Source organism: Cyprinodon tularosa, unplaced genomic scaffold, assembly GCF_016077235.1.
Source record: "Cyprinodon tularosa strain WSP-4 unplaced genomic scaffold, ASM1607723v1 ctg577, whole genome shotgun sequence".
Classification (NCBI taxonomy): Eukaryota; Metazoa; Chordata; class Actinopteri; order Cyprinodontiformes; family Cyprinodontidae; genus Cyprinodon; species Cyprinodon tularosa.
In genome coordinates, this window is record NW_024039315.1 from 706,397 (window position 1) to 734,026 (window position 27,630).

Below are 27,630 nucleotides of genomic sequence, written 5' to 3' on the forward strand. Positions count from 1 at the left end.
CAGGGGGCGTCCTCAGATAAACCTAAGAGAGCAGATTGATCAGATGCAACGCCGAATAATTGGATAAAAATACATATTGTATTTAAAAAGCACAATTAAAAGAAATATATATGACTACAAACTAAAAATGGATTTTATTCCGTAAAGAAAATAAAAAAGTTTCTGCTGTAAGTTTACAGGTAAAACCGTGTAATCGAGAAAGTTGCCATGTCTGCTCTCATGGGCTACATTATGGTTACTCGTGGTACAGTCATTAGTTAAATTTGATATATAAAATATTCAGTGTTAAATTACAGGTCACAAGACTTAAAAATTCCAGTGGATTTCCAATTATTTTTGTGTGTGTGTGTGTGTGTGTTGCCTCGTTTATTATGTGCACAAATGTTTAAAAATAAACCCCAAACTTTTTAAAACTATGCAATTTAGTGTAGGTTTATTCTTAATATGCATATCTGTATGCTTTAAATGTCTTGTTATAAAACATGTATAAAGCTGAGGCATTTTCTAAACAAATCAAACAAAGGCTATATGCCTTACTGTTTTTTTTGCTTGTTTTGTTTTGATAAGGCCTAGGGATGAGCCAAATAGTTAGAGTGGCTCAGGTTAAACTGAGTTATCTCTATAGTTATGCTGCTATATTCTTAGACTGTTGGAAGACATAAGGACCCCTTTTTCATCATTCTGCTTCATTCTATCTCTATTATCCTACTCTGCAGAATCTGTTCAATCTCAAAATTCTACTCTCTGTGCTTTTTCTCATCATAGTAGCTTCATCTTGTGTGTTCCTGTTTGGCTGTGACACCATCCTGGAGAGAAATATCAGCTGTGCTGCTGCCATCAACGCCTTTGTTTATAGATGTTCAAGCTTGGCCTGTTTTTCAGTGTAGTCCTGTTTCTCTGATTGTTTATTCAGGTTTCTTCTTGGGAGTTTTTCCTCTCCACTGTCGCTCCAAGCATTCTTAGTGTGAGGGATTGCCTTTGAGTCAATGAGTCAATGCAATCAACTGGTTTTCCAGTTTTAGAAAACTTTTAATTCATTTGACTGGATGATCTGGTTGAATTTCAAAGTGCCTTGAGATGAAATGTGTTGTGAATTGGTGCTATATAAATAAACTGAATTAATAGGGGTGTCCCGACACACAACTTTTTCATTTCCAATATGATACGCTATTAGATTTAGACTTACACAAATTTTATAGTCGTTTTGTACAGCTTTCATGCCATTTCCATTTCTTAAATTGCAGCAGTGATCAAATGCAAACAATGAGGGAGAAAAAATGTGGTGCAAAAAAATGCATTGATATGGAAGTTCAGAGCATTAAATAGATATGGTGTAATTCTGCAGTGTTTTGGTTTGGTGTTATGAGTATTATGCAGAGTGTTTTACATGATTTAGAGTTTTTCAACAGCTTGGCAGTCTGATTGCAGTGGGGAACAAACTGTTGCAGAATCTGCTGGACCTGCATCGAATGCTGTGAAACCTCTTCCCAGAGAACAGCGGGGAGAACAGTCCATGGTGGGGGGGGGGAAGAGGAGCCCAGATGATCTTCTCTGCTGTTCTTACTGCTCTCCTCACCTTCTTCCAGTCTGAGGCGCTGCAGCCTCCACACCACACAGTGAGACAGCTGGTCAGAACGCTCTCTATGGTGCTTCTGTAGAAGGTGGTGAGGATGGGTGGGGGCAGGTGGGCTCTCCTCATCCCCCCAGGAAGTTCATGAGTTTTTGTGCCCTTTTGACCAATGAGGTGGTGTTTACATTCCAGATGAGAGTGTCTGTGATGAGCACCCCCAAGAATTTGGTGCTGTTGACCAACTCTACAGCTGAGCTGTTGATGAGCAGTGGAGCGTGGTTAGGCCGGTTCTTCCAGAAGTCAGTGATGATCTGATTTGTCTTTTTCATATTCAGGATCAGGCTATTATCTCTGCTCCAGCTCATTGCAGCTTTGAGAATTTTCCGATACCAATATTAACCCAATAGGATGTTAGCACAAATGGTACCAGCTTTTATTACTTAATAAGTAATAAAAGCTGGTACCATAGAGCATTGCACTTTTGCTCTGAGAAGGTTGCAAGTACCCAGTTCAATCCCCACAGGCGACACTCTGGGTCTCTAAGCAAGACCCTTAACCTCACACTGCTCCCTGGGTGCTGCACAGTGGCAGCCCACTGCTCCCCAAGGGGATGGGTTCAATGCAGAGAGTTATTTTCTCAATTGTGAGATCAATAAAGTTACATTTTCTTTTCTTTTATACCCTAGAATGTTGGAAAAGGTTGTATCAAGTAATATTACTAAAACAGGGACCAAAAGTCAACAACAAAATGTATGAAAACAACTGAACTATGTCAAATTAACCAATAAGCCACTTTTGGTGACTGAGGAAGAGGCAGCTAGAAATAGAGATGCTGAATTAAAGGCCTTTATTGATCCTTTAAGGAGGCTTGACTTCATTTGATCTTCTTCAATTCAACATTAGATTGACAAACATGAATGGAATAAGTTTGCACTGAACTGATATGATTTAAAAAGCTATTTTAGATTCATGAAATATTTATAAAAAGTAACAATAGAGTTAAAATAAGTGTTTTCTTTTCTTTGCTGTAGTAGACTAACAATGACTGACCCCTAACCAATACTTTCATTAAAATTGATTCAGATTTATTTTTTTGTGGCCAGTGAATTTTTTTTACATTTAAAATATTGAACTAAATTGTAAAAACAAAACAAAAACTTTGCTTTAATTGGGTTATTGTGGGGCTGCACAGTTGGGCAGTGGGTAGCACTGCTGTCTTGCAGTGGAGAGAAATATCAGCTGTGCTGCTTCCATCAACACCCTTGTTTGTAGATGCTGGAGATCTGCCTGTTTTTCAGTGTAGTCCTGTTTCTCTAGCTGTGACTAAATGGATGTGTTCTCTTCATCCTCTGACATGGGAGCTGGCTCAGGGCTCGTCTGGCTGGCTGTGTGTTTCCTGGACAGGGCCGCCTTTTACAGTTGCCTTTTCTATCTCTGCTTCTGTCTCCTTGAACCCCAGTCGGCCTCAGCAGATGGTCGCTCACACTGAGCCTGGTTCTGCTGGAGATTACTTCCTGTTAAAAGGGAGTTTTTCCTCTCCATTGTCACTACAGGCCTGCTTAGTGTGAGGGATTGCCTTCAAGTCAATGAGTCGATGCAATCAGCTGGTTTTCCTTAGATAGAAAACTTTTAATCAATCTGACAGTATGATGTGGTTGAATTGTAGAGCGCCTTTAGATAATGTGTGTTTATGTGAATTTGCACCATAGACATAAACTGAATTGAAATAGAATTGATAAGCAGTCATTAAAAAAAAAAACTAATTTAAATCCTGAAGGGTTCAGTCCAATCTATACCTTCTAATTATGTGTTATTTAGTCCCCAGCATTCTTCAGTTTGTACCAGCCACATTGGTTTGATGCTTTTTTTTTATTAGGGTTTATTTAAAAGGGTTTTCTTTGATTTACTCATGGTTACCGTAAGGAAAGCTGTTTTTTTCCCACTTAATTGGGTTTAAACAGTGTCCTTAACTATCATATTTCCTAAAATTCAACTAGAAAAAGGATCAGAACATAGAAAAATGATTTATTATCTAAATGTCTACATATGCTCATTAACTGTTATTCATCTGGATTTAATTAAAGTCTGCATGAAACTGCTTATCTATCAGCAATCAAACCAAAATATTGACCACTTAGAGAAATAATCACATAACATTGATGTGAAGGGTTTGATTGAAAGTAGATGTAAGAAGGGATTATATTACTAAGTAGGATTACGTAGTAGTCAAATCCTGGGACGTCATTGGCTGTCAGATGATCACATATCAAATGAAGCGTCTCCAGGTCAGGCTCATAATAACTAAGCTGTTAGGGGATCAAAAGTGCGAAACGAGCGACTGAACTGAGCAAACCTGGCAACCCGCGGGACTCACAGAGGAGCCCACTGACTCCCCGCAGGGATTCACCAGGTCACACAAACTGCTCCTCAGATGGCTAACCGACAGCAATAAGTTGGAGAACGGTGCCGAAAACACCCTGAGGTCACCCCGCTGACTTCTCTGCTCACCAACCGCGCCGTAATGGAGCGAGAATTCGAGAAAATGGATTCGTCCGGAAAATGGCAGAACCTTTACAATGTAAGTCTGGACACCGAGGGCCTCTCATGTTTCTATGACGATCTGTTGGTAATTGACTTAGCCGGCTTCATCTGTCAGACTCATCTCCCTGTGTTTGGATGCTCTTTTGGTTTTATTTTTGCTCGTATTCCGATGCTGAGTAGTGGGTTTTATCACTGTGCGTGGCGCAGACTGAACCCGCAGCAGTAGCCGCTAGCAGCAGCGCTAACTTCCGTAGCATCTGCAGCCCTCTGCTGCTGGCTGACGCTCGCTGACGTCAGCTGCAGTTTCTGAGAACTCAGCAAGACTTCCAGAGAAAGGCGCGTGTGTTTTATCAGCAGTCTGACACGTTTAGGTGAAGTTTGGTTCCTCCTGAGGACCTGCAGCCCTAACCCTGTTCGCCTCTCTGGGCTGAAGGGAGGTCAGAGTCAGGAGCAGGTTTATTTATTAGTTTGTTTATTAGACTCTATGCTGGTGGTTTTATTTAACGTTGTACAACTAAAATAAGAGCTTTAAGCGTGAGTTTTTTTTTTAAACCCGTTAAGTTTGTTTTGATATAAAGTTGACTGACAGCAGCATGGGATTTGATTTAAGCTTTAATATATGGATGATAATATTTCTGCAGGATTTGAATAGATTAACTGAATGAATGATGTGATAATTACAATGTAGGTAAATTCAATTCAGCTTAATTCACAACACATGTCATCTCAAGGCACTTTACAATCCATCCATCATCCATCCATCCATCCATCCATCCATCCATCCATCCATCCATCCATCCATCTTCCGCTTATCGGGGGTCGGGTCGCAGGGGTTGCAGCTTTAGTAGGTAGGCCCAGACGTCCCTCTCCCCAGCCACTTGGGCCAGCTCCTCCAGGTGAACCCCAAGGCTCTCCCAGGCCAGCGAAGAAACATAGTCCCTTCAGCGTGTCCTGGGTCTCCCCCTGGGCCTCCTCCCGGGGGGATGTGCCTGGAACACCAGATGCCCAGTCAGATTGATTGAAAGTTTTCTAAGGAAAGCCAGCTGATTGCATTGACTCTTCAGCAATCCCTCACACTAAGCATGCTTGTAGCGACAGTGGAGAGGAAAAACTCCCTTTTAACAGGAAAAAAACCTCCAGCAGAACCAGACTCAGTGTGAGCGGCCATCTGCTGAGGCCAACTGTTAGAGTTTGAACTGAACACAGCCTTTGCAGCAAGAAGGTTCCAGGTTTGATTTCTGCCCCTTTCTTGCATAGAGTTTGCATGTTCTCCCCTGTGCTTGCGTGGGTTCTCTCCGGGTACTCCAGCTTCCTCCCACAGTCCAAAAACATGACTGTCAGGTTAATTGGCTTCTCTAAATTCTCCTTATGTGTGAGTGTGTGGTAAATGAATGGTTTTGTGTCTCTGTGTTGCCATGCGATGGACTGGCGACGTGTCCAGTGTGGACCCCACCTCTTGCCTGTTGACAGCTGGAGCACCAGCACCCTTTGTGACCCCGCTTGGGATAAGCGTGACAGAAAATGGATGGTTTGAACTAACAGATTCTGTAGAATGGGAGGATAGAGGTAGAATGAAACAGAATGTGGGGAAAAGGGTCCCTATGTCCTCCAGCAGTCTAAGCCTATAGCAGCATAACTATAGAGATAGCTCAGGATAACCTGAACCACTCTAAGCTTTATCAAAAAGGAAAGCTGGAAACATAAAGATATCATAAAGATATCACTCATTCAGTTGAGAATCTGTTTCGAGATATACAAAATAACAAATTATAACAATTAATAATAATAACCAATGCCCTTTATTATCAGAATTTTACATAAATAAAAAGCACTATTCCCTTCAGCATTGCGCAACATTATGAAATAAAGTAAACAAATAAAAAAAAGATTCCAATTCTGCACTAGAAATATACTGAATTTTTGTGATGCTGATCAGGCATGTGAATATCTTTCATTTCAAGGATAAAATAAAGCAATTTAGAGTTTATTTCTCCAGGCTGTGATTAGTATTGCTTTGCCACATTGAAAGCCACCTTCTCCTTGAAAAACCTTGAATGTGTGTAATCGCTGCCTCTCCATCCATCCACCCACATGCACTCTTAAGGTGTAGGAAATCTATTAGAAAATGTTTTCCCTTACGACATGCTGAGACTGTCAGTGAATTAAGCAAAGCTAAGTGTCTGTGATAAAGATCTCTCTGTATGTTTTATGATGTTTATCTAAATCCTAATAACTAACCGTTCGGTCTGTCTTCCTCACTGCATCAGGACATCCGCAACCAAGCCATTGAATATCCGTACAAGATAGCTAAACTTCCAATGAACAGGAATCTGAATCGCTACAGAGATGTCAGCCCATGTGAGTCTCTTCAGCAGCTTTCTTTTATGACGTAGCTGAGAATCCCATCGTTGTAATCACCTGGCTGCCTCTTGTTTCTTTCATTAGATGATCACAGTCGAGTAAAGCTTGAAAACTCCGAAAATGACTACATTAACGCAAGCCTAGTGGCTGTAAAAGAAGCAGAAAGAGCTTACATTCTATCTCAGGTAAGGATGCTCACTGTCTCACTTTTTTACTCAATATCTAACAAACATTTTAACCTCATGTCTTTGTTCCTTCTGTGTTTGTCTGTGGCAGGGCCCTTTGAGGAACACGTGTGGCCATTTCTGGTTGATGATCTGGGAGCAATGTTCTAAAGCTGTTATAATGCTCAACAGAGTGATAGAGAAAGGATCTGTGAGTAACTCCACAGCTGATGCTGACTAACATTTTACATACAAGGACTGGGGTTGGTACAGAGTACAGCACTCACTAGATTTACACGTGAGGTTGAAAATATGTATACCCCAAACAGGTTTAGTCATTTCCATTCAGTTTAGAGGTGGGGAAGAAGGTTTTAGAACTCATTCATCAGAAATCTTGAAATACCGGTACCAAGAAAATTCCTCTAGAAACAAAACAGCACATGGTATATAATATTGTGATTTGGATTTGATCTTTACGGTGGCCGGGAAGTGCAAACCAACATTACAAAATCTAAAAACAGGGTTCCTGCGAGTCCTTAAAAAGTCTTAAAAGGCATTGAATTCTTCAAAATAAAACTAAGGCCTTAATTGGTATTAAAATGTCTTAAATTAGTCTTTTCAGGTCTTAATTGTTAAAACATAAATAGGATTATTTTTATTATGATTTATTTTTGTAATCTAATTTTATAAAAAATAAAAAATAAATAAATAAAAATAACGGCTCGCCATTATTGGTTCCGTCCCGATAGCGGAACCAATAAAAGGGTTGTTGCGGCCGGGACATTTGGGAGATGCGCCATTTACTTTTTGTCTGGATAATATGAGCAAGTGTAAAAGTAATGAAAATTGGCTCCAGCCAAGAGTTTTCTCCATGGCTAAAACCAGGGAACATACATGAGGCTCAGTGGATTTTGTGCAAGAAGCGATTAAAGCTCGGAATGATGGGAATTAAGGCAGTGGAGTCGCACATGCGAAGTACGAAACACAAAGCGTCAAAATCGAGTTACCGAGAAACAGCCGGTATTTCTCGGTGTAGTTCCACCCTTGTCTCTGCAACGCCTCCACTTATCACCAAATCAAACATACTAAGAAAACGATGCAAAGAAAAATAGCTGCAAAAAAGACTTAGCACTGGTTATGTTGTGGCTTTAGAACTGATTTGTTTTGTTCCCTGCTAAAACAAAGTTTGTGGATTCAGTTAAATAATTGTTAAAATATATCTGTCATTTGTGTGTTTTTAGCTTTCTTCCTGTATGAAACATTAGTGCAGTGGTTTATGTTAAAATAAACCTTTGCGTTAAGTTGTTGCAAGCAGGTTTTTCTTGTGTTTCTTGTGAATTTGGTTTTACATTTTTATTTCAAGTTGCATTAAAAAGTCTTAAAAAGTCTTGAATTTAACTTGCCTTATGCTGTAGGAACCCTGAAAAAACTTTTACAAGTTCCAAAACAAATGACCATTTTAGGAATTCAACCGGAAAGGGTGGGAACTAACTCCGAGGCTGAACCGGTCTTGTACGAAATTCTGTTTCTGTTCCTCCTGTGTCGGGAGCAAGCATTGCAGCCAGAGAGGCGGCGCTGACCATTTTTACGGCGCTCCTGATCGTTTCTCGGTAAAAACAGCTCATATAATCATGTCAACTTTGCAACATTCAGTTTGATCGGTTGCTCTTTTTACTAATTTGTAAAATAAATACATTAACGAGGTCTTTTTACGCTGTTTTGTGTTGTTTTTTTAAACGCCAAGAGAATCGGTATTTCTCCAACTTCTGTCCCTTCAGCCTGACAGAAATAAACTTCAGTCACCAAACACAGATTTCCAACATGTAGTGTATTTTAAATTTTGTATTGCTGATTTAAGAGGATGGAAACTGGCTGATAGCAGGGCACACAAATTAAGACGTCCTGCGAAGATGAGAGGGTAGAATTTCTGGTTAATCCCCTTCTAATGTAAAATATGACAGATTGCTGGATTAAGGACATTTCTAGTTTAAACATATCACACATCAATTTTAGAGAAATTGGAAACAGTTGCTCTTTATTTACCTCCATGGGAGGAGGAGAGGAGAGAATGGATGTTTAAGCTAACTGAAATAATCTGTTCCTCCTCCATAACATCGGAAGAAATTAGTGTACCTGCAAGTCTTTAACCGTGCTTATTCCTATGACCATCAACACCAAATCCTGTGGATTTGGCCATATTTACTCTTCATTTGCCATAATTAAAAGAGAATGAAATAATGCCTCTCTGGCTGCAATGTGCACTCCTGACACAGGGGGACAGAAACAGAATTTCGTACAAGTTCCCACCCTTTCCGGTTGAATTCCTGAAATGGTAATGTTTTTTGGGACTTGTAAAAGTGTTTTGAATGTTTTTTATTTGTTTTCTGAAAATGCTATTTGTTTAGATTTTTAAAAAATGTAAATTTGTTTTCTGAAATGATAATTTGTTTTGGAACTTGTAAAAGTTTTTTTAGATTTTGTAATGTTGGTTTGCACCTCCTGACCACCGTAGGTCTTTCATACCAATACATTTTGTTCCATTATTGATGCAGCAAAGAACACATTTTTTTATTAGAAAAAAATAAAATGCAATCCAGAATGAAACTTTGAAAAATGCTCCTTCTACAGTGAAAGGCCTGCCCCCCCAGAAGTAAAGAGAATGTGCTCTGTAAAAAGCAACCCGAACAGACTGCAGTTTGTTCAAATCAATCTATAAAACAGAAAAATCATTCATATATAATAATGTATACAGTAGCAGTCATTCAAAATGGCCTTTCCCAGTCAAACGGCAGCCGAATGGAGGACAACTGGAGTGACCCCCTCCGTCTCCTGGGCGTGTATATTTCTTACTCTGACTCCACCCTTTCACTGAATGACAGGGTCTGACCAGGAGATGACGCTTCTCTTTAGATCGTAATGTCCACAAATGAAAGAATATTTTAGTACAAAGACGTTTAAAAAGGAATTGTAGGGGACCAGCCAAGGACCCATCAAGGAAAGTGGGGAAATTTTGAATACCTACTACTGTATATGTGTGTGTGTGTGTATATGTGGCAATGATGTAAGAGTTGAATAAAGTGGAACATGCCCTTTCAGACTGCAATGGCTTTGAAAATGATCCGATTAAACACCACATATGGAAGCGGTTTTAAATCAGATATTTTGGAGGTGAAAATATCCGGATTGAGGCGTACAGACTGGTGTGAAAGGTTGGATATTGGTTAGAATTGGGTTGCATGTTTCTGTAGTGCAAACAGCCTTTTTTTAGGTGACAATAATTAGCAGGAACAGTATTTTTTAAATAAAATTAAAATGTCCATCACCATCTCTGATCTTATGGCTTTTCTTGCCGTGGTATTTTTTGTTCATTATGCTTTGCAGGTATCTCTCTTTACTTAGTGTCTCTGCTTTGCTTCTCTGACCATGAAAACATTTTTGTCAAAGTTTAAGATGGCAAACGGCTTCACTGTCATCTCTATTGTTCGTGTTTAAAGAAGAGGCTGCTTGGTGCCCTCAGTCCTGTAGCTGTTAACAGATGTAAATAGTTTGACCCCCCATCACTGCACTCAACACTTGCTTTGAGCCTTTTTTAAATTTTGAGTCAGCAAAAATGCTCTTTCTTTAAAAAAAAGTCCCAGCAGACTTTCTTCGGTCTTGTAGGTTCAAATCAAGTACTGACCTTTCCCCTTCCCAACCCACTCAAACCAGCCACACTGGTTCTTGTCAGCTTGTTCTTATGAACTTAAACATACTGAGGTCTGGGGAGTTTGGAAAATGGCTTTTTTCTTAGATTTCATTTTATTTGTATTTTTTTTTTACACTGATTTCATATAAAAAAATTTCAGAATGAATTTTTATAATTGCCTTCTTTTCAAATTCTGTTTACAGATCCCAAATAGAAGTGGTTTTATTGCTTGTGAAAATTTAAATGGCTGGATGGAGTTGCTTTCTTTATGCTAGCATATGCTGCTGGACCTGGTTTCCAAATTTGAAGACATTTCTCTTCCCATCCAGGAAGCTTTTTCAATTTAAAATGTCAGAAATAGTGTTGATTTCGAGGTTTTATACAGTAGCCCAACAAAGCCTTGTTTTTGTTTTGAAAACATGCAAATTAGACGAAGGGCTCCACCCATTTGTTCTGGGGGTCGTTTGGCTTCTTTTACACTCTGACAAAAGATTAATTTTCTTGTTGCAACCAGGTTTCTGTGAGACAATGCGAATCCTTTTGATTTCCACAAATCAACTCGTTAACCAGAAAAAAGAAATTGAAGGAATCTTGTCCTCAATAAACCATATTTAAATGTTAAATAAATGCTGAAGAAAAGAGATACGATCTCATCTGTGGATCAGTCGTTTCAGTGCGTTGGATTTGTTCCTACTTGCCGTCTGAGGTTCTATATTCAAAGCTTAACTTGTCTTCGTTTACTAGTTTGTTTTTGCACCGTACTTTTATATTCTAGCTTAGCATGTATTAAAAACAATGCAATACATCATGTATTATCTCTGAGTTTCTAAACGTCACAGAGCCGCTACCAGTTTTGGGTTAGATTTAAACGGCTGCAGTGAACGCACGCCGTCCTGTCCAAGGTTGATTTTATTTGTTCTGTCTCCACAGGAAAAGTGTGCGCAGTACTGGCCCACTCCAGACGAGCCTCAGATGTCATTCACAGATACAGGTTTTGTTGTTCGACTGTTGTCAGAGGAGGACCAATCCCACTATACAATCAGGGTGCTAGAGCTAGAGAACACAAAGGTGAGCATGAAACTAACCACGGATGCCGCTGCTTAGAGAACTAATAGCAAGTGTCATCATTCTGTTTAGCCCATTTCTACATGTCGGCCCTAATGTCAGATTATGAGGGTAAAATATTCCTTCAAAAAACACAATGTTAGCTTGTATCGGTGAATAAATGTACCACATCAAGCTAATAACTTCTACAATTAATATTTAGATAAGTCTTATTTTGAAAGATGATCATAATTAATAAGTAAAAAAAACAAAACCTAATGATTTATCGTCTCTCTTCATCAGATTGGTTCACTTTGACCAAAGTTTATTTCTTTATCAAGTTTCAGTTACATTGTAATTGAAAGGGCTTGACATGATGACAAGAGAAGTTTGAATGATAAAGCAAAGTGGTTAAACTACAGACGCTCAGGGATGGAGCTGATGGATGAAATACGTTTTTTATGTGCTACAAAATTAGACTAGCATTAATAAACCAACACTGTAACTTTTCACCAAACTATTAGCTTAAAGGCATAAAGGAGGATGTTCTTTTTCCGGGTGGATCATCAAAATCAGTGCTCCTCCTAATTGTCAATCATCCTTCAAAACGAAATTTGGTTTTGTTCAGCTTTCAGACAGTAAACCAGCAGCAGTTATGTTTACATAAGGCCATCCTACGTGCTTGTTCCCATTTTCATTTACCAGCAGTGAGTCTGACATAATGGAAGCTTTACTAATCTTCTTTTGGAAAGTAAGCTTGTATGAGCGATGCAAACAGCAACTTTTAAACAGAGTGTGCACAAGTAGAAACAAGCTTGTGCATTCTGTCGCACGAGTTTAATAGACGTTTCGTCTCTGGAGCGGGTACAGGGTTGTGCATGTGTAAGAGGAGAGTCATATGAGATGAAATGAAGGTTTTTTTTAGGCCAATATTGCTGCATATCAATGCTCCACAGAAACTCCCCCGGGGTCGGATCCCTCTCTAAACAGCCGTCTGAGCTTCCCTTAAAAACTAGAGATAACTTGGATTAAAGTTGTTTTTAGCAACAAAGCAAATCTGACTCTTATCTGATCAGATTTATTTTTGTTTCTCCGATGTAGGATTTAATCTCGAGGGGTGACCCGGTCGCTGTTTTTACCAGTAACTCCATGACTTCTCCGCCTGCTGGTCCAAAGTGGTCTGCTATCAGAACCAGAACACGGAGGGAGGCTGTTAAATGACAGTGCAGTGTTAACGGTTGCTTTGTCTGTTTCTGAAACAGACCAGCAGCTAAGTAGTTGCTGTGATTCCTTTTATTGTGATTTAGTGACAGCTACATAGAACAATATGGGGCTTTTTAAGTTTCCCCAAATTCCGCTTTGTTCACTTTTAATTTTACTAAATCCATGTGAACTGAGCAGAAAATACCTTATGGTTATAATTAATAAGAGCATTTACTGCGGCCGTTTCTCAATATGTGTACTTGAGCGTTCACATGTGCTCGTGAAACCGAGAACGGACAAAGTCCCTAGATGTTGTTCTCGCCCTTCCCCCTTTACCCAGCATGCATCAGAGCAGACTTGTCCGTTCTTGAGATTGACAGCTGTCCCAGCATGCACTGCGGTAGCAGCAGCTTCCAGGTTAGCACTCACAGAGCTCAGAGTATGTAAGTTGTATGTAAACTCAGAGTAAGTTTAAAGTTCTGTTTTCTGTGGTCGTTCTATACATTTTTGTTTCGAGATCATTTAAAGGGGTCATAGAATGTAAAACCGAGTTTCCTTTGTCATAGATGAATAATAGTTCAGTGGGTGAAATGGACGTACAGAGAAGGTCAAACCCCATCGACTCCTCCTTTCTCTGCAAATCTCACAATTTTAAAATTCCATCATAAAACGAAGTCCTGAGTTGACATAAACCCGGGGATGTTGCCTTATTGGAACGGTTCACAAAATCCACGGTTCGGTTCGGTTCATGGTTTCGTGGTCAGGGTTTTCGGTTCGGTATATATTGTTGTTACACTGAAAAATTAAGAAATTAATAAAAAATTATAAAAATTAATGAAAAAATAAAAATGAAAGAAATCAATGAAAAATCCCCAAAAATTAATGAATTGTAATTTTTTTTAATGATCCGCGGAAACCATGGATCATTTCCGCATGTTTTGCTGCTTTGAATTTAATCATCTCGCGCATGCTCTCTACGATCTCCAAGGAACTCAGAGTGGAGCGGACGGGAGCCACAGAGGAGGCTGTAGGCTTTGCTTTGTGCAGGCAGTCTGGAGCGCAGCGGGGCGGAGCGCTGATGGAGTATGTGGGACTTCAGGGTTAGCCTAACATGTTTGTCCTGTTGCCGTTAGCATAAACAAAACGTGTTGCACAATGCTTGCACACTGTTGCACTTTTATCCACAACTTTCTTTCCGCCGTCATCGTAGGTCACTCTAAATGCAAAGTGGTCCCATACAGCAGACCTATAAAGTGCTGCTGGCGCGTCTTCCAACTCCTGTTCTTTCCCACTCGCCATACCCACACAATTCTCCACAACAACAGATTTTTTTCTGCTACACCCGGCTACGCTGCTTCACTTCTTCTTCTTCTTGTTTACTACTGGTGGTTGGCTTTGGTCGCAGTACCGCCACCTTCTGCTCTGGAGTGTAAACGCTTCGCCTATGAGAAAAAGGAGCAGAGCACGAACCGAACGCAACACACGCGAACCGAACCGAGACAGTCGAACTGAACGGTTCGGACGGTTTTCATAAACCATTCCATCCCTAATAAATATATATATATATATAAATAAATATATATATATATATATATATATATATATATATATATATATATATATATATATATATATATATATATATATATATATATATATATATTAGTGCTGTCAAAATTATCGCGTTATTAACGCGTTAACGCGAGGCCATTTTAACGGCGATAATTTTTTTAACGTGAGATTAACGTTATGTGGTTTTATGGTACAATTTTCCAAGTACATCCCGCTGCAGCCTGCGGGAAGGCGGGGCTATTTTCCCCCAGTCTATGCATTTCTCATAGGCTTCGAGAGCGGAGCTCCTCAAGGGAAAAAGACGCTGATACACTGGGTAGCGCTAGTGCCTTTTCTTTAAGCCCCACCACCAACAAACAAGTTGAGTGTCTGGTAACTAGTAGCAACCTGAAATACGCTGAGAAAACAGATTACTGAGGTGAAATGGAATCTGCTACGGCACTCTTGCCGCATGTGTACGCCACAGCTCGGTATCGCGTGTGTGTGGGTGGGTGTGTCTGTGTGTGTTCTCATTTTTGTTAAGAGGCTGAAAAGTAACTTTCTAGAGCATAGAACGTCCATCTAGTGATGTCGGTCTATTGATTTTGATGTATTGATTGAAAATTGTTCATTATTATCTTGGTTAATTAACATCTAATGTTAACTGTACTACATTTTATAGCAGTAGGGTAAAATGCTTGTCTTTGTTCAAAAGACTGTATTAACTGTAAAGACTGTCTTTTACATCAGCCTGTTTTCAGGGCCTTTTTTTTTTGGCTACATATTTGTTATTTTTTGCTACATGCCTCCCCATCTTCTTGCCATATGTTTCTATGGCATAAATCAGTGTCTGTGACCTGTTTTCATTTAAAAAAAAGAACATTGGGACAAACCTAGCCTGTATGTATTTTTTTGTATGTCATCGAGAGTATTTAAATTATTTTCAATCAGGAAAAAAATGTGCGATTAAAATGCGATTAATCGCGAGTTAACTCAGGCATTGATGCGATTAATCGCGATTAAAAAATTTAATCGATTGACAGCACTAATATATATATATATATATATATATATATATATATATATATGGGAGTCAAGGGTACTTGTTGATGGCATTAAATTTGTTTCTAAAAGCCTTAAAGGAGCATTAAAGTAGAGTTACTCATTCCTGTATACCCTGTACCCTAAAAGTTCCTCTTTTTTTTTTTGGTATTTGGCAAAATTCTGATTTGATCAATCAGTGGATGATGGAGTGTTGACTGCTTGGCCACCGACTGGACCGGACCTTAGAAGAGAGCCCTGGCTGCCATGAGGGGGGCTAACAGAAGCCAGGGCTAATGATAGCCCGTCTGCAGCAGCTCTCTCTCTGCATAGCTGTGTGTGAAGGACCGCTGGCTCTGATGGCGATTTTTTTTCTTTTTTATTTGGCAAAATGTTCATTTGATTTGTGTTTATCTACCTGCGTTCATTATTATTCCTCCACTAAATGAAAAAAGTATGAATTTATTATGATCTAGAGACTTTTAATAACAGAAGATGAAATGCAGCTCCAGACGAGCTGAGCATGTGGTGATGTCATCAGTACGCTTCTGTTCCAGACCAGTTGACCCAGATTTATGCTGCCATCTCCCGTTCTCCCAAAGTCCACACTTACCTGTGTTCTTGTCAAGAACATACTTGTCGAGGACACGAGTCCGTACTCGCGTTATTGTGAATTCAGAAATGGCCAATGGCTCCACACGGTGACGGCGAGCAAAAGGAACCTATGCCAAAAAACCAAGAGCTCCCCATATCTATTTGAGAGCACAAGTTCACCTACTTTTACCCAAAATGCTCTCATTCAAAACTTCTGCTTTCTCAAAAATATCTTCTCATCTCCATCAAATATTTGTTTCTGCTCTCAGCTCTAATGCTTCTCGCAGAGAAGAGGTTGCTTGGCGACAATCTGACTCCATTCTGAGAGAGGGCAAAAAAAAACTCCAGAAGCAGAGCTAAGGGGTCTGCAAGCGTATCTTTGACTCGAGCAGATTGGTTTGCCACAACAAGAATATGAACAAAAGGAAAATATTTGTATAAGAAGCATCCAGTCTGAGAGAGTTGATGGAGAAGAGAATATATTTGATAGGAAGCAGAAGTTTTGAATGTCAGCATCACATGTTTTCAATGCAAGTAGATGAAATCCTGCTCTGAAAGCAAGACTGCGGTAAATACTCAGAATCACATCAATCCGACAGGAAACTGGAAAATCACAGCAACCGGAATTTCAAAACCAACTCACTAATGACGACTTTATTTGCCCAAAAATTGTCTTATATCTATTTATTGATGAGATTATATATATATGAATGTGTATATTATTAACTGCAAACAGAAGTACTGGGCTGTGTTTACATAGGTTATAAAAACGCACCAATACTGGCAACAAATAAAGCGTCTCTGCGCTCAGTTTACTGAACTATTGTGGAATATAAGAGGTTAATATTGTTCCAAAAGTGTAAAAAGTAACCATACAAGCTTTTGTATTTAAAGGAGACGCCTGTAGACTCCTCTCCATGGACATTTGGAGCATTTTATTGGTGCAGAATTATTACCATGATGCGGCCATTATGTCGCAACCATGAATTCATGCTCCTTCTCTGGGCTCTCTGCTGTTTTATGAGCCTGCAGCTTCACTCATACTCAGGTGTGGACCTCTTTCTTTGCCATTATGTCAACTTTTGTCACTTTGAGAAAGGAACCAACCTGAGAAAGTAAACTGCATGTGAAATTTCTACTTTTTAGAAAATCCCGCCTCTTAAGATTGTACTGATTTCTTTCTGGTTGTGGATTGTAACCTTAGCAACGCATCTTCATTTTTTTTATAAGCAATAAGCATTTGCTTCTTGTGGGCTTCTTTAAAGTCTGGTTTTTATCCCACCTGTATTTTTCTCTGTTTCCTGTTAAAGCAGCAGTGTGGAACTTCTCCGTGCTGCGTGTCATTCATGGCTGATGTCATTTGTTTTGCCAGACCGGGGAATCCAGACAGATCTACCACTTTCACTACACCACATGGCCTGACTTTGGAGTACCCGAATCTCCTGCATCCTTTCTCAACTTCCTCTTCAAGGTTCGGGAGTCAGGGTCGTTGGGCCCGGAACACGGCCCCTCAGTGGTGCATTGTAGCGCAGGGATCGGACGCTCAGGGACCTTTGCCTTGGTGGACACCTGCCTGGTACTGGTGAGAAACTTTCACTGTTAATAGATTTGACGTTATAGAGAGCGATTGTTCAGTGTTTGATTTAGGAGCAAAGGGTTTAGGAGTTTGTGAAGTGATCCATGCTCCACAAGATGAGTCACTCATGAAGGATGATAGCTGAGGGCTACAGAGAGAAGTTGTGGCATGTTGGTTCTAAGCTTCATTCAGTAAATGTTTAGTTTGTGCACTGAGGCAGAAACATTGATGTCAGTGATTATCTGGAAATGCCTTCCAACAACCTACCATTCACATGCATTTTAACAGCAGGAACACTTTGTCTATCAACACTTGGTGTCGATTTTTTTTTCTCACTCTTTAATTTCAAAGTCAAAGATCATGTAGAACTGGATTTTCTTTTCAATTGTTTTGTGTTTTTAAGCAAGAGTTCAAAACTTAACCCAAAGCTCATAGGTGCACTGGGGTGCACCTATGAGCCCACTAGGAGGTCCCAACCGCCACATAGGAGACCTCTGGTTTAGATAAATATTTAACCCTTCATTATTTTTATTTAGTCTCTAAACAGCTTTAAGGTTGTGACATTGCGACCCTGTAACATCCTGTTAAGAATTCAGATCTGAATCACTGCTGAGTGGAAACACTGACTTAACCTCTGAGTCTCTCCTATTTTATTGTATAAACGGATAAATCTGCTTTTCAGATGGACAGGAGTAAGAGCTCGTCATCTGTGGACATACAGAAGGTGCTGCTAGATATGAGGGAATATCGCATGGGCCTGATCCAGACGCCAGACCAGCTGCGCTTCTCCTACATGTCCATCATCGAGGGAGCCAAAAACATCCTGAGCAACGTCGCCGTAGAACAGGTAGCTGGACCTGAACTACAGAAAAAGGGATTTTTGGACACTGAGACCACTTGGTGTTACAGAACCACATGATAAATGTGCCTCAATGAGAAGTATCCAAACCAGCAGGTATGCTAAGCGCTTTAAAACATACAAAAGATGCATGACCCCAAACAACAGGAGCAGTTCTGCTGTTTCAAGCCTCTGGTTTACTTTGAAATTGATCACAGGGAGAAAGATGTCAGTGATGAGGCCTGAAGGATCTCATTTGTCATGGTTGCATCAACCGGATCAACTGACAGGATCTGAGTCTTTGTAGTCGATGTCCTTATTTTAAGTTTTACTAAAAAGTCAAACAAAGCATTTATCTTCAACCCTTTTTACAGTAGTAGCCGTTCAGAATTTCCCCACTTTCCTTGATGGGTCCTTGGCTGGTTCCCTAAAATTCCTTTTTAAGCATCAATATTTGTGCTAAAATATTCCTACTGTCATGATTTGTGGACATTAAGATCTAAAGAGAATCTCCTGGTCAGACCCTGTATTTCAATGGAAGAGTGGAGATATGGAAGAGTAAAAAATATGCACGCCCAGGAGAAGGAGACGTTCACCACTAAAGCTGGAAGTTTGCTGCCATCCGGCTGGCGTTTGCCTGGGAAGGGCCATTTTGAATGGCTGCTGCTGTACACGCAGATGCACTCATGCCGAGGCTGAGTGACCTCTGAACTTTAGCTACATGTTTGTCGTACGCAGGTCTGTAAGGAGACAAGCCTGCTTAAAAGAGTCAGATTTGTTGCAACGTGGTGCTGATGTAAAGTAAACTTCAACAACATGTAAATTTAAAAATCATCCTGTGTGACCATCCAAATAAAACAACATTAAAAAGCTACAGTAGCTACGTTATTTGGGTTCTAGTTATTTCCTCCGCAGGTTTGATCATCTTTGGTTAAACTCTGAACTTTGCTGAATATTGATGCAAATTGACATCTTTAGGAAAAAGATTAGACTGGATTTATAGTCAAAATTAAAAAATCCCTTAAAGACACATAGTCATGAAATATGTTTATACCAAATAGACCAATTATGATAATGGCGACGTACTAAAAGTGTCCTGATGGTGTTTGTGTTGTTCATTTTTAGCCTAGATATAGTTTTGATATAATGAATATTGCCCAAATGTCTGCATCTCATCCTTTATGGCAGATCTCAGAGGAAAGGCTGCTCAGAGATCACCTGGAACCAGAAATGGCTCCTCCAACGCCTCCCCCCAGACCCCACCTCAATGACAGCAGGCCCAACGGCCCATGCTTGGACCCAGAGCCCAGCGCAGGAGACCCCGCCTCAGCAGGAGATCCATGCCGCCACAGTGAGGCTGATAACTCTGTGCAGTAAGTGATTGTTCACCATGTTTCAGAGCCTTTTAAAGTCAACTATAGGCAGAATATTCACTTCTTATGGCATCTTAAGATGTTTTATGTTGCTTATTATTTTCAACCCAGTAGAAAAGGGGCGTGGCTTCACTGGGTGCTGCCCTATAGCTTCTGCTCAGAGAACAGAATTCATTAGGATTACTCAGACATAAGTGAATGAAGCCAAATCTCACTTTTGGCACAATGAGGGAAAAACACAAGAAGTGGATTTTACCTTATAAACGTCCTTTAATTCCCTAGGATCATGCAGACGGGACGGAGTGAATTTTGAATGTGAGCATCACAAGTTTTCAGTGCAAGTAGATGAAATCCTGCTTTAAAATGAAAATTGCTACTCCTGGTGTTGGCAGGACAAGTCCTCCATTAGAACGCGGGCTGAATTCAATTCTATTCTATTTTTGCTGGACACAGCAGCAAGACTGCAGTAAATACTCAGGAATCACATCAATCCGACAGGAAACTGGACAATCACAGCAGCAATCACAATTTCAAAACCAACTCACTAATGACAATTTTATTTGCCTAAAAATCATCCTATATATTGCTGAGATTATTTATAAGAATGTGTATATTATTAACTGCACACAGAAGTACTGGGCTACGTTTATGTAGGTGATGAAAACGCACCAATTTTAGCATTAAAGTAAAAAGTAACTATACAAGCTGTTTTATTTAAAACAGACACCTGTCAGCTCCTCAATGCACATTTTGAGCATTTTATTGTAAATGGGAAATAAAAAAAAATATTTTATATAGCATTCTATAAAATGCAATATAAATAGCATTTTATGCTACTCGTACTCAATTCACAAGAACGCGAGTACGGACTCATGTCCTCTCCAAGTATGTTCTTGAGAAGAACAAAGGAAAGTCTGGACTCTGGGAGAACGCAGCATACATATGGCTCAATTGGAACAGAAGCGTACTGATGACGTCACCTAAAGCTCGGTTCTTCTGGAGCTGCATTTCACCTCCTGTTATTAATAGTCTCTAGATAATAATAAATTATTACTTTTTTCATTTAGTGGGGGAATAATAATGAAAACAGTCAGAGAAACACAAATCAAATCAACATTTTGCCAAATAAAACAAACAAATCGCCATCAGAGCCAGCAGTATTTCACTAATGGCTATGCAGAGAGCGGTCCGCTGCAGGCAGGCTGTGGTCAGCCTCGGAGCTCTGCTGGTTGCCGCAGTCCTCTTAACTTCAGAATAAATAAAAAAAATTACACATTAAATGGGTAAATGGGCCATATAGTGATGCTTCAAAGGATAATCATCTTAAAACGTACTTTTTATGAACAACAGCAACAGAAAAGAGAACTTTTAACTTAATACTCAGTTCTGTGAGCGCTCCATTAGAAGCTGCTGCTGCCGCAGTGCATGCTTTGACAGCTGTTAATCTCCAGATTGGACAGGTGTGACCTGATGCATGCTGGGACAGCTGTTAATTTCAAGAACAGATAAGTCTGTTCTGATTTTCCTCACGTCTGGGGGGGGGAAGCTTTCCCTTGGATTGAGGAGCAGAGATGCATTTCTATTGGTCCTCATCGATGTTAGCAACATTTTTATTAATCAAGGAGTGTTTGGATTTGGCTTGCAGTGAAGTGAATGTGATCTGTGAGTTGTAATAAAAAAGATGCAATTTGCCAAACTCAATTAAAAATATAAAAATGCAAAAGCAAACTGCAAAAGCAAACATAAAACAACATTTTATCAGAAGAAAATACAGAAAATGAATTTGAAAATAAGAAATAAAGGGGAAAAACAAATCTGAGAAAACAGCAAAGTTACTCTCCAAATGTTATTTAGGGCTGAAACGATTCATCTGATTATTGAAATAATCATCAACTAATTTACTTAGTGATTAATCCTTAAATGGAGTATAGAGGACCTAAAAATTGCCTTTAGCTGACAGAGCAACCCGCTCAAAGCAGTAATTATATAAAAATTGTTAAAAGATATATAAATATTTTGCATTTAAAATAAAAAGATGTTTTTGTCTGTCAGTATGCTCTATTCAGAACTCCGCAATTGGAAAACTTTTTGTTTCACCTATTTTAATTTTGTAAAAAACTCTTTATGGCCCCTTTGGCTATCTGATTATTAAATCATTAGTTGCAGCCCTAATGTTATTAATATATGGTATTTTTTACTTTCAAATTTCCATTTACAAAATGTCCTCGGTAACACTTTCTATTACAGTACATCAATAACCAAAAACATAGCAAGTTACTCTATATTACTTGGTAACAAGAATTTTGGTAAGTGTTGTGCTTCAAACTTCAGGCAGACGAGGTAAAGTTGGACTTCTTAGATTTCAGGCATTTATTACCAGGAAACTCATTCATGTCACAGACAGCAATACATTTATGTGTTATTATCTAGTAAAATGCAGTTTTTCACTTGACATATAACAAAAAAAACTAGAAGACAACTTCAGTTCAGTTTTATAACGCTTTAGTATCTTGATCATAAGTTACAATGTACTTTGTAAGCCGTTGGTAGGTGGTGGCCACTAATAGAAACTGTTATGTGCTAACCTAATAGCAACTACCCACCAAAAGTCTCCATCGTTACTTAGTAAAATACAGTTTTGATAATAAAAAAGATAATTACTTTTGAAATTATAAACCTTCATTTCAGCGTAAATGCCAAATAAAGGTTTTCTTGTTACGGTGTAATGTAATGTGGCCTGCTGTTTTATTACCGTGTTATTACATGGTTATTGATGTACTGTAAGTGTTACCATGTCCTCTTTGCTTGCAACAAGAATGTAACAAAACTTTCCCCATTTATGATTTAAGTGAATTTCAGTAAATACTCTGACTTCATCCTCGCTGCCTTGTTTGTCACAGACTGAAAATGGCAAAATCCTGCTTGTTTTATAAATCATAATTTTTTTGAGACGAGCCTAATTTGCAGCCACTGCTTTGCATCCCATGTGTTGGCGAGCATACCCGGTTACACCAGCATACCCATAGTCAATACCCATTTATCCCTTTAAACTACCTCAATGGGCGTGTATCCCTTTAATCATGTACAAAAAAAACCTTTTAATTACTCACCTTTTGGTGTAGTTTTAAAGCATTTGGCGATTTCACCTTAATTAGTTTTTTTTTGTACATTACTAAAGGGACACACGCTCATTGAGATATTTTACAGTCTATTTTTAATACAAACTAAAGGGATAAACACAAATCTGACATCTTGCTTATGCATATTGACTTATGGGTATGCTGGTCTGACGTAGTATTCTGATCTGACAGAACAGCGGCAATCTAATCCTGCACTTTTTTTGTTCTGTTTGCTGTTCTCATGCAGCATTTGTATTTTTTATGCACTGTCTACATATTTCCCTCACTGTTTCTTTCTGGTATAATAGGTTGAGGAAGCGGCACCGTGAGGAGAGGATTGCTGGCACTGCTCAGAAGGTGCTGCAGATGAAACAAAAACTGACTGATTCAGAGAAGAGACAGGAGAAGTGGCAGTACTGGAGGCCCATCCTGCTCAATGTGGGTGCTGGGACTGCCCTGCTCGTCGGTGTTTTGTGTTTGATGTACTTCCAGTGAAATCTCTGGTTCCCCTCAGAAAGCTGACTCCTATTTTGCACCAACACCTTGAATTAGGTACTTCCTTAAGTAGATGTAGATTGTAATCTGTGCATTACTGAGGGTATTTATTGAGGTCAAAATGCAGGAGCACTAGATCAAACGAGTTTGTGTATATTTTCTCATTAGATCTACAAAAAAACAAAACATCTCAGGATCTTGGTGCCAGCACAGTGATTTCTTTCCCTGTCTTTGTCACTGTTCAAGAATGTACTGTGTCATAGAAACATGGCTTCGAATGGAACTTACTAGAGGTGCAGTACACAAAGAAAAAAAAATCAGACAGGTTTATTTTTGCATTCTTTATTTGTAATAATCAAATGTGTGTTTATCCTCTTTGGATACATTTTTACATTTCAAATTCACTGTTAATGACTGTAGATCCCACATTCAAAACAATGTAGGGAGACCCAGAGCCAAGAGGTCAACTTTGGAGTTTTATTTATAACAAAATGCATGTTTTTGCCAGGTTTTCTACAGCACCATCTCTTCTTCCACTGTTCATAAGCAGAGCATCCCATTATTATTTAGTTTTTCTTTTTCCCCCTTTTAAACTTCGCTTCTAAGATGCGTTTTGGTTGCCATGTATGTCATACAAACTGCCAGGTTTCTTGCCATCTGCTGCATGTATTTACCCACTGGTTGGGTCAAAGTTGTTTTGTTCTTTAGAAAACCAAAGCCAAGCTGTCTTGGTTTCAGGACGGTAACAGCCAGGCCAGCTCACGGATGAAAAAAGCCTTGTACTCCCAGAATGTATTTTTTTTTTTTTCCCTTCTTGGATTTTTCACATAACTCAAACCTGTGTTACAAAAATGAAACTATTCATGAAACCCAATGAGGTATTTTGTTGAGTCCTTTCTTTTTTAATCCACAGCATCAACAAAACTCTTTCAGGTTAACGCCTAAAGATCAGCTATAAATCCCAAACAGTCGAAGGTAACATATCTGCAGAGGTTTCCAAGAGTCATTGGTCTGGCTTTGAACCTGTGACGAAGGATTTGTTAACGGTGCGTTTTGTGCAATATCTGAAAATGGTTAATTTCCCAAAGTTCTTTAGCATCAACGGATCCCTGAAATGAGATGTTATTTGCTGCCGTTGCAGCAAATGGATTTTAGTTTTTTATGGAAGCCAAAGATATACTGTGGCTCTTTTTGTTATTTAGAAAAAAATACTCTGCTAAATCATTTCCAAAATATTTTCACATTTAAATGTGTTTATATCCTGTACAAATAAACTGAAAAAAATAAAGAGAGATGCCACATGTCCACATTGTTTAAGCACCTGGTTAAATTTCCCCCTTCAGGCCTCCTTGGTGAGCAGCAGGAGATGAGGAAACAATGGCTGCCCACTCTGACATTGAACTGTTCTCTAAACACATTTCTAGTCTGCAGCACACACATTTTTTAAGTCTTTTTGGACGCTGGCTGACGTGCCTAGATGTCGGCCATCTTGGGTCGGACCACAGTTCAGACAGCTGCTGTCGGAATGAATAGGAGGCGCCTTAAACCTCATTTTAATCACATGAAAGACGAGTCAGAGATATTACAATAATCTCTTACATGTCACAACCAATTAAAACCCAAAACAAACTAAAATATTAAAATATATATTATATATGATGCACATTAACTGATTAAAACACAAATGTTACATATAAGCATAAATAAGGATTAAAAAAACAGATGGAAAAAGGGTTTTGGAAAAAGTTTAGACAAACTTATAAGGACAAAAAGCCTTTAGATAGACACAACATAAATTTACCATTCACTAGGATTTCACAACAAAAAAATGACAAAAAAATAAATTAAAATTGATAAAAAAAACTTTACTCTTTTGTAAATCACATTACAACAAATTTTCTTCTATAGATCATAATACTCATTATCGAAGAGCTATCCTTAAAAATACTGAATTATGATATACTATATAAATATGTACTATTTTTAAAACAATCTTATATTAAAAACTTTGTTTATCATATTAATATTTAATTGCAAAATATATAACTGCATAAATCTCATCCAGATTCAGTTTAAATAGTTTTTAATCTGAATAAAAATTTATAATCTAACTGAAAGGTCATGTAAGACATTAGCCTCGATTCCCACAGCCACTCTGAACTGTGCTCCAATCCAAGATGGCCGCCCTCTAGGCACGTCGGCCTCGCTGCTGACCTCATCCATGTCTATGGTCGACAGACCGTCTTATCGAGGTTGTTTCTGCACTAGATCAGGTCGTCCCAGATCTTTCTCATACAGTAAATTCAGCTGTTATGTCGTTCTTCCATACAGGCTTGAAGTCCCAGTGGGTTTGATTTTTTAAAATTAATCTTCAGAAGACATTGAGGGATTTTCAAGGCAAAGATCTCCAGTGTTTAGAGCATTTCAAAATTTTTCCCACTATGATTTAAAAAAATCCAGTTTAGTCTAAAACATTATTAGACTGGAGATAAGGAGAATATAGAGGATTGTTTCCCTGGAGATCCTACAGTATTACTGCCAGCCTTCCCGACCCATTTCTACCCTTCTACAGATATCATGTGTGATGTACCATGGTGAACATATAGCTGAGACAGTGGAACTGGTAACGCTTTCTTCTGGTGAACACTTTTTCACCTCTGTGTGGACTCTGACTTTCAGTCAAAGGAAGATGTGTCTGGATGATCCAGCTGGGAGAAACAAACTTTATCCAATCTGATCGAAAACTAAATGCTGAAAAAAACAATGTGTTTCCATGTGGTTTTAAGTAATCGAAACAAAAGACTTACCTTTTTTCTTTCTTTTTTTTAGTTTTGTTTTACAAACCTGCTTGCTAAAGGAAAGCTCTGTGTTTACACCTTGAAGCTTTCTCTCTCTGGCTCTTTATCCTGAAAAGAAATCACTCAGGACAAACTCTTTAAATAAAACTAAGTATTAAATAAGCTATAGGTTGTTACTATGATTTCACATCAGTTTATGGCTGCCCTACCTTATCTTGAGTTATCTTTGTTTTTATTAAATAGTAATTGAGTATTTTTTGGTCTGGCAGCCCTCTAATACCTCAATTATTATTGTCATTTCACTGTTTGTGTGCTGCAACATGCTCATCCACACCCCCCAGGGGAGCAAAACTTTAGAGAGACACTGGAAAAATGATCTAGAAATAGGTAAAAATGTCTTAAATCAAGTGTATTTACCCTTAATTTGAGGACGTTAATGAGATAGTTTGCCAATGGAATTAATATTTTTACACTTAAGATAATTAAATAAATGAAATTGTGTTTTCTTATTTTGAGTGTAAATTGTCTCTAAAATGTCTCTTTTACCTCCTCAATCAAAGAAGAAATGCACTTTTTTAAGAATAAATGACAAAAAATCCAGAGCAAATGATGTTAAGAGCAGCTTTAAGAGCTCCTTTTAATGCTTTTTAAGAATATAATTCAGTCACATATTCTGACAAACATCTGATCATCAATAATCAAGTTTTACTTCTATTTTTCTTTGCCTGGATTTCTAGGTATATGTTGTTCAGAACAAGCAGCCTCTTATAGCATAACAGGCCTGAAGTTGCTGTAAGTCTCAATGTATTAAACATAAAAACTAAAAAGACAGTGTGAATGCACTGTCACAAGAAAGTCTTGTTTTCATTTGTGGGTTTTACTATCATTTTATCATTACCAGGTGGACCCTGTCGCTGCTCAAATGGCCAAAAAATAAATGTGTTCCCAGTCCCTGATTTAATCCCAGAAACTTTAAATCCATCAAACAGATCTTTTTAATCTGTGATATTATTTGATTTGGTGTTTTTCTTCCTTCCCTCTTGTTTGTTTAAATAGTTTGACACATATATTTAACTTTTCTTTAATTATATTGAATGGATGATTATTAACAATAGTTATGAAGCACTTTATTAGTCAAAATTACTAATCCAGAAATGAAAGTTTTACATGACAAGAGTTCTACTCTTTCCATTGAGCCATAGTAGAGTATTTATAGAGTTAAATATTTATTTGTAATTATTTAAGTAGGCATATGATCATGGAAATCATTTGTCATGATATAATTTCACAAAAATCAGTTAGTAGTACAGGGTATAGCGATTGAATGTTAACCTATAGGCTTGGATTTCAGGTAGTCCTTCAGAAAGAATCTGGTGGTACAATTAATTAAATGATTAGAGCAACGATGTAATGGAAGATTTTTGTTGTTTTCTTTAAAATGCAAAATGTCGATGACAAACATTAGTGCTCCTGCTGTCAATTCCTAGTTGGATCCCTTTTCATGGAGCCTCCCAACAGTTTACATGGTTGGAGGTGGAGAGAGGGGGTCTTCTTCTCTCTTTATTTGGCTCCACAAATTTCTACAGGATTTAAGTTTAGAGACACGGAAAAAAAGATTCCTCATTTGATTTGACACTGAAATTTGGAACCGAAATGAATAGAATAGAATTTCAAGGC

The 27,630-nt window shown here is 38.6% G+C and overlaps 1 protein-coding gene across 1 annotated transcript; it reads left to right on the forward strand.

The window, feature by feature from the left end:
* The first annotated feature begins 4,091 nt into the window (after positions 1-4,091).
* On the forward strand, positions 4,092-24,459 carry ptpn2a (protein tyrosine phosphatase non-receptor type 2a). The gene is made up of 9 exons (XM_038306258.1): positions 4,092-4,148; positions 6,379-6,469; positions 6,557-6,657; positions 6,749-6,847; positions 11,252-11,389; positions 17,127-17,336; positions 18,013-18,177; positions 19,357-19,541; positions 22,969-24,459. The coding sequence occupies exons 1-9, from the start codon at positions 4,092-4,094 to the stop codon at positions 23,153-23,155; spliced, it is 1,233 nt and encodes a 410-aa protein (XP_038162186.1). The 3' UTR covers positions 23,156-24,459.
* Positions 24,460-27,630: the final 3,171 nt, after the last annotated feature.

What these genes read in the sequence shown, in the direction of transcription:
- ptpn2a (XM_038306258.1), top strand. Translation starts at nt 4,092, where the DNA reads ATGGAGCGAGAATTCGAGAAAATGGATTCGTCCGGAAAATGGCAGAAC. An exon ending in GAGTGATAGAGAAAGGATCT is followed by an intron (nt 6,848 to 11,251) that starts GTGAGTAACTCC and finishes CTGTCTCCACAG; the next exon opens with GAAAAGTGTGCGCAGTACTG. An exon ending in TAGAGCTAGAGAACACAAAG is followed by an intron (nt 11,390 to 17,126) that starts GTGAGCATGAAA and finishes TTGTTTTGCCAG; the next exon opens with ACCGGGGAATCCAGACAGAT.